Consider the following 6,457-nt stretch of genomic DNA (forward strand, 5'->3'; position numbering starts at 1 on the left):
GAACTGGGCCATCTGCACCCTGGGGAAGTGCAGGTGCTCGGCAGAGCATCCCACAGCAACCACAGCTGGCAGGCGCTGGAAGGTGACACTTTTGCCATCTGCTGGCTTGTCTTTGAGCACTTGGTGGTGCATTTACGTTGCTGCAGCTTCTGGAGCTGTTCTGGCCTCTCCACTGCAGTTCAGTCATAGAAATACACATGTGAAAATGGACTCAGAGCTGAGCTCATGGGGAACTGAGAGAGGGGGAAGTTTCCCTTTCTATCACCGGTCTTTTCTTAGAGACCCTTTTGGACGCTGCAGGCTGTGAGGGGTTCACCTAGAACTCGTAAGAACGACCAACACGTAGTAACTTCACTCCATAGATGACAAATCCCTTTAAGCTGACGGATCTCTTTGGTTCTACAGATCAGACTCGTGGTTGAAGAGGGACTGAACCAACTGCCATACACAGAATGTACCGTGACCACTCCAACAGGTACGTGGGCAGTGACTCCTCCCCTCGGCAGGGCTGGAAGCGGAGGCTGCAGTGCTGAGTTAGAGCTGATGACAGTTCACATGCCCATTAACAAAAGTACTTGGCACACACAGTTTTGCCATTGCAGCCTAAATCCACCCGTTTGCAGCTGGGGCCAGCTGGGAGTGGTGCTAAGCAGGAATTGAAAAGCGGCTGTGTTGACTTTACAGGAACCCACTGTGGTCATTTTGGTTCGCTCCTGTTAACTGTAAAGAAACCTACGGGTCATTTCTCAGAGGCGGCTGCTTAGTGCCTCAGCAGCTCCTTGGGAACTGCCCAGGCATGTGCTGTGAACCCCCACGTGCACTGGGCGAGCCCTCCTCCCCCTCGCATTTCATCTGCAGTTCCAGACGTTCTGTATGTTCACACCCTCTGCCCTTTGCAGTAATCATTTCATCTTCACTTTTAGTTAGAGAAAGGATGGACTGAAAACACTCAATTCTGACACTAGTTGGAGTTTGGGAAGGCACTTGGGGGGCACAATCACTTACCTTTGCTCCCCTTGAAATGAAACAGCAGCTACTTCACTTCTAGAGCACTGGCAGCGTATCTGCTCCAGGTCAGCTGGACACGGACAGATCGATGGCCATCCTCCCTCTGCAGTGCAGCGTTTCACAGGCTGGTCCCCTGCAAGTGACATCCCTTGGAAGCTGCACAGCTCCTTCCGAGCTCTTTTCTGAGCAGGCCCCTGCCCTGGCTGCGGGCGAAGAGAGTCTTGGTCCTTGCCCTCTGCACTCACACCCCCTTGGTGAAAAGACTGTTCCCAACCCTCGCTTATAGCCCACTGCAGAGTCTCACCGTCTGACCCCGGCCCAGCTCTGCCGCCAGCGTGTTTGCTCTCCCCTCCCAACACCCGTGGCCCAGTAGGGAGCTAAACAGCCTCAGCCCGGCTCTTCCAGCAGTCCCTTGAGACAGCAGGTGCTTCTGCATGAATTCCCGTGACCTGCACTGAGCACTGTCCCTCCCAGCCACTGGGACAGCGTTGCTTTGCTAGGTCTCTGCGTCAGCAGGAGAGCTGAGCTCGGTACCGATGATCGTACCTCTGTACGTGCCATTGCCCGCTTTGCTCTTCCACCGATCAGAGCAGGCCACAGCAGCGTTGTGGCATCACGTTTCAGTTGGAACTCTTCTGCCTGCAGCATCGGGCTTCTCAGGGGACACGCTGTGGACTTTTACTTTGCATCACATCCGTCCTTTAAAATCCTCAGAGGATACCTGAGTTACAAAACACGTACTGGGGAAAGGTCACGTCTGTGCCACTTTTGAAGGTAAAAAAAGCCCAAGTTCTTCCTCAGTTGTGGTTCTGGCCCTGTTCCCACTGCCTGTGCGAGGGCTGCAGGATCCAGGGTGCAGGTCAGACCGTGCCGCCTGTCCAGAGACCTGGCGCTCGCTGTCGTCCCCTGGGTGCTCAGGCCATCTCGGTTCCATTCACACCAAGGTCATTCCATCAGCGTCCTCGCAAGGGGCGGTAAGGGGGGGCAGAAGGAGCAATCGCTGCCACTGACGCCTGGTTTCTTTCCTCTCACAGGACACAAGTACGAAGGAGTCAGGTTTGAGAAGGGGAACTGCGGAGTCAGCATCATGAGGAGTGGTAGGTGCTTCCTGCTTGTTGAACGAGCACAAATTTACCACTTTGGAAACCTCTAAGCCCCCTGTCTTGCCCAAAGCTGCAGAAACCTTTGAGAGCTCAGCACTGGTGTGTGGGAACACGAACACCCGGGAGCTGAGTGACACCAAGGAGACTCGGTTTTCTGTCTAAACAGAGAAAAAAGGAAAAGAGTTTCAAGTGTTTCTAACACTTAGAAGTGAGAAAAAAAAAAATCTCCTTTCTAGAACTCTCCCAGTACAGTATCGGGACTATTTAACTGTAGCATTAATCTCGCAGTGGAGCCGTTTCTTGGTGCGTGACCTTTTGTTGTTGGGTCTTTTGCGGCTCGTTTTGAGGAGAGGCGATGGAGCAAGGGTTACGGGACTGCTGCAGATCGATCCGCATCGGAAAAATCCTGATCCAGAGCGACGAGGAGACGCAGCGAGCGAAGGTTTACTACGCCAAGTTTCCACCAGACATCTACAGGAGGAAAGTTCTTCTCATGTACCCGATACTAAGTAAGTGCCTTCCACCGCTACGCGCAGTGAGACCCGTCTGAACAGGGAGTGTGCTGAATTTAAAGGGAAATCCCCACATTTCAGGGGGGTTGAGGAGGATTTTGGCTTGGTTTAGGTGCTGCAGTTGGGCATTTATCAGCTGTGCCAGAACAGTCATCAGTTAGCAGCACCATCGTGGACACACAGCAAATCACTTGGGCACGTCCACCTTTGTGAGAAAGGTGCAAACATTAAGATTTGGTCTATATTTTATTTTTCAGATTTTGCCATGAGGAAACAGTCAAACAGTATTTTTCTCACGCTATTAAAAAACATTCTTGATCACTATTATGATCTGAGAAGTAAATGACTGTAAAAAGAGTTAATATTACCAAAACAATCTAGTAAGCGTGGTAAGGAGTTTGTCGGGATGAAGCGACTCTCCCAGTCTAAGGTTTAATCCTGGTTCTACACATGGAGCTCTCAATTGCCATTTTACTGGTTTGGCCGAGCTTGCTCACCTCGGGGCTTTCACAAAACCCACCGGCTTCAGCACTTAAAACCTGGCAGAGTCAGGGTCAGAGCAGAGATGAAGCAGAACAGGCAGCAGTGATGGTTCTCCAGTGAGAAAGGACCACTCAGTCACACACCAGCGTAACACGGACCTTCTGGGATGGCCAAGGACATGCTCTTCAAACAGGGTGGAGCGAAGAATAAAAACCTCCCTTTTCCCCCCTTCTAGGTACTGGTAACACTGTCATCGAGGCTGTCAAGGTTCTGGTAGAACACGGCGTGCAACCAAGTGTCATTATCCTGCTGAGCCTCTTCTCCACTCCGCACGGTAGGTTGGGGGGTGCGAGGGGGGCAGCGCGAGCGCAGGTAGGCGCTGCCGCAGCTCGGAGCGGTGCCAGCCCCGCAGCGGCTCGGGCGGTGTGGGGTTGGTCAGCCACCAGAACGCCAGCTCTGTAAGAGGCGTGAGGGCGGCGAGGCTGCAGACTGTCCCGTCTGCACGTCAAGAGATCTTACCTGGGAAAAGGGGATCGAAAACAGGAACGTCGGTTTCTGGGAGGTAGGAAAATGGATCTCGTGTGTTGTTTTAAAAATTGGCCAAGAAATCACCGTGAAAAAAGTCAGCTGAGCTGCAGAGTTATTCCTGGCAGTCTGCAGCCACTCTGGGGAGTAGACGGGGAGTGTGGTAAAGAAAAGGAAAAGCCAGGTAAGAAAACCCAAAAAAGGGACCCACAGAATTTGGGAAGTTTTTGTTCCTAGACGGTCAGCTAAGGCAGAGACATGCAGCGGAGATGGAAGAGCAGAGCCTGGCTTACCTACGGAGTTCTGCTCCTCGTAAATTAGCAGGTGGTGCAGAAACGGGCTCTAAGTCATGACTGCCTTTGCCTCTCTCAAAAGGTGCCAAATCCATCATCCAGGAGTTCCCCGAGATCACCATTTTAACGACGGAAGTGCATCCTGTCGCACCAACACACTTTGGACAGAAGTATTTTGGAACGGACTGACACACAACAAACAGATACGACTATATGATGTTACGAGAGGAGTTTTTTCTATGTTTTTTTTTATTGCTGAGCTGGTTGAGGGCATGTTTAAAAATCTTTTTGGCCAAAGCAGGAAATACTTGACTCGGATTAGTTGTGTCAGTCACTGCCTGAGCCCTGGCTGGGACAGGAGCAGAGCTGTCAGTACAGTCAAGCATCTCAGCATCGGGGTTGTATAAATTGCTACACTCTCTGCTTTAACTTATTTATTCTTCCAGAGCCTGTCTTGTGGCTGCTTGCAAGGGCAAAATAAAACAATTAAATCAGAAAGCTTTGTACTTAATTTCTCCTGGTAACGTTTCCGTCACTCCAGGTCAGCTGGTCCAGCCACTCCCAGCACTCCCAAACCGACGGGTGCTCCCAGAGCTGGGGGCGGGAGCAGCGCTGTCTGCACGTACAGCACTTAGGTTCTGGCTCTTAAAGCTTGTGCGGGTGAAGGGGCATCGCTAACCCCGTTACAGAGAGGGGAGCTGTGGCATAAATGTGGAACTCAATTCCTAGCTCTGTTCGCAGAGCGACAGGGCTTAAAGTCATCAGGACGAATGGGGCCCTCGTGGCTTAGCACCTGTTCAAAATGCTCAGTGCAGTCACTGTACCGACCAGATTAAAGATAAAGCTGCAGCCAAATACTTTCTTTCTTCGGCTTTAAATCCCCTGGCACCACGTGCACAATAAACAGACTATAACTTCGGGAAAATCCATAGATAAGGACAATAAACTATTATTTTAAAAATATACTCACATTCTACATAGTGCAGGATTACAGGACGTCACCACACGTCAGGTGCTTCGTACCTCTCACCAGCGAAGCGGAACGCTGAGGCGGGAGCTGCCCCAACCCGCACCTCGTGCCTCAATGGGCAGCATTCCGCGACGCTGGTTTTGACACACGTAAAGAACCTTCCCCACTCCAAGCGGTAACTTCACATAATTCAAGTTGTGTCAAAGGCTCCCCAAGAGAGAACGTTTAGCCCGAGCGTCGGCTCAGTCGCAGAAAGAACCACTCACAAGGGTACCAAATCAGGCAAGCCTGGGTTTAATGCAGTCTGTGCCTGCAGTACAGCATAACCCGCGCAGGCTCCCGAGTAGAAACCGCAATAGAAAACGGCAAAGCAGCACGTACAGGGTATTCGGCTGTAGAAACCGTACAAACACCTAGAAACCGCCAGAGAAACGCGCACAACGCACTCGTAGCGAGGTTAGGGGGGTTCTCGGACAGTAAAAACGAGTATCCAAAGCTTCTGTAAAAACCCATTTGATATCAAAAGTGTCGAGGCCGGTGGCAGCGTCAAACTAAGCCCGACTCAACACCCCAAATGTCGTTAGACAGGTTGTGACATTCCCTGGAAAACATTCACTTCCAATAGAAACTGAGGGGGGAGGAATCGGTATTAACAACCCAGCTCTGAGCGGCACGTCCTTAGCACTGGCTGTATACGAGAGCCTTACACCACCCGTGCTGGGCCATACTGGTTACCTAGAGAGCAGCGGGGTGTCCTGACAAACCAGTACCATGAGATGGATGTTCCCATTTCCAGTGGTTTGGCTGTTCCTGGCACCGAGCCCGCCACGGCAGCCGTCCTCGAGATAAAAGGGGTGTTAGGCTGCAGTGGTTTCCACCCAGGGAGCTCTGACCGGGCAGGGAGGGAGGGTGTTGGCTCTCAAACGGAGCCGCCTGATCCCAGAGCAGCTCGTGCAGTTGCTGTCCTGTTCCACCCCACTTTCCTGCCCAGTCCTGCCCACTCGCTTGAAGCCAGACCAAAACCTCCTGATGCTGGGTTCCAACACCAACAGGTCTGCCATTACCTGATCCTGAGATTTAATTAAGTTTTATCTTCTATTTTGTACGTTACCAGCAGAAGGGGAGCTGTGAGCAGCTTCCCTGCTCCAGCCGTGTGGTGTGGAATCACCCAGCCCAGCTCCTGCTCGGGCTGTCGGTGAGTGCAGCAGGAGCCATGCGTTGATGTGATGGTGCAGAACACCCACGCGTGGGGTTAATCCAAAGCAGCACAACAGCTTCCACCCACCTCCTGCACAAGCTGAGTCATGACAGTCCTTCCTCCTCCTCAGGGGAGGCCACCTCTGCGCCAGCCTGGGGCTTCCTGCCACCACCACGACTCCAGATGCTGATACAAGGAATTTCTCTCTCTCTCTGCACATCCCAGAGGCTCCCGGATCCACCAGAGAAAGGCAGCAAAACCAATAAACACACCAGCCGGAGTCTCACTTCTCTTCCAAAGGGACTGCGGAACCGGGCAGGAGCTGCGGCTCTGGGCAGGCGCAGCACCCACGTCCCCAGCTCACA

General features: G+C 52.3%; 1 protein-coding gene across 1 annotated transcript in view; it reads left to right on the forward strand.

Moving 5' to 3' along the window:
* UPRT (uracil phosphoribosyltransferase (FUR1) homolog (S. cerevisiae)) overlaps positions 1 to 4,113 on the forward strand; it is a gene marked incomplete at its 5' end in the record, with an annotated part of 7,280 nt that extends 3,167 nt beyond the window's left edge. Inside the window, 5 exons of the mRNA XM_010141545.1 lie at positions 406 to 475; positions 2,043 to 2,105; positions 2,459 to 2,620; positions 3,342 to 3,440; positions 4,007 to 4,113. Of these exons, the coding sequence (XP_010139847.1) occupies positions 406 to 475; positions 2,043 to 2,105; positions 2,459 to 2,620; positions 3,342 to 3,440; positions 4,007 to 4,113 (501 nt within the window). The remainder of the gene's footprint in view (positions 1 to 405; positions 476 to 2,042; positions 2,106 to 2,458; positions 2,621 to 3,341; positions 3,441 to 4,006) is intronic.
* Between the last annotated feature and the right edge of the window lie 2,344 nt (positions 4,114 to 6,457).

Source organism: Buceros rhinoceros, unplaced genomic scaffold, assembly GCF_000710305.1.
Source record: "Buceros rhinoceros silvestris isolate BGI_N320 unplaced genomic scaffold, ASM71030v1 scaffold18808, whole genome shotgun sequence".
Lineage (NCBI taxonomy): Eukaryota > Metazoa > Chordata > Aves > Bucerotiformes > Bucerotidae > Buceros > Buceros rhinoceros.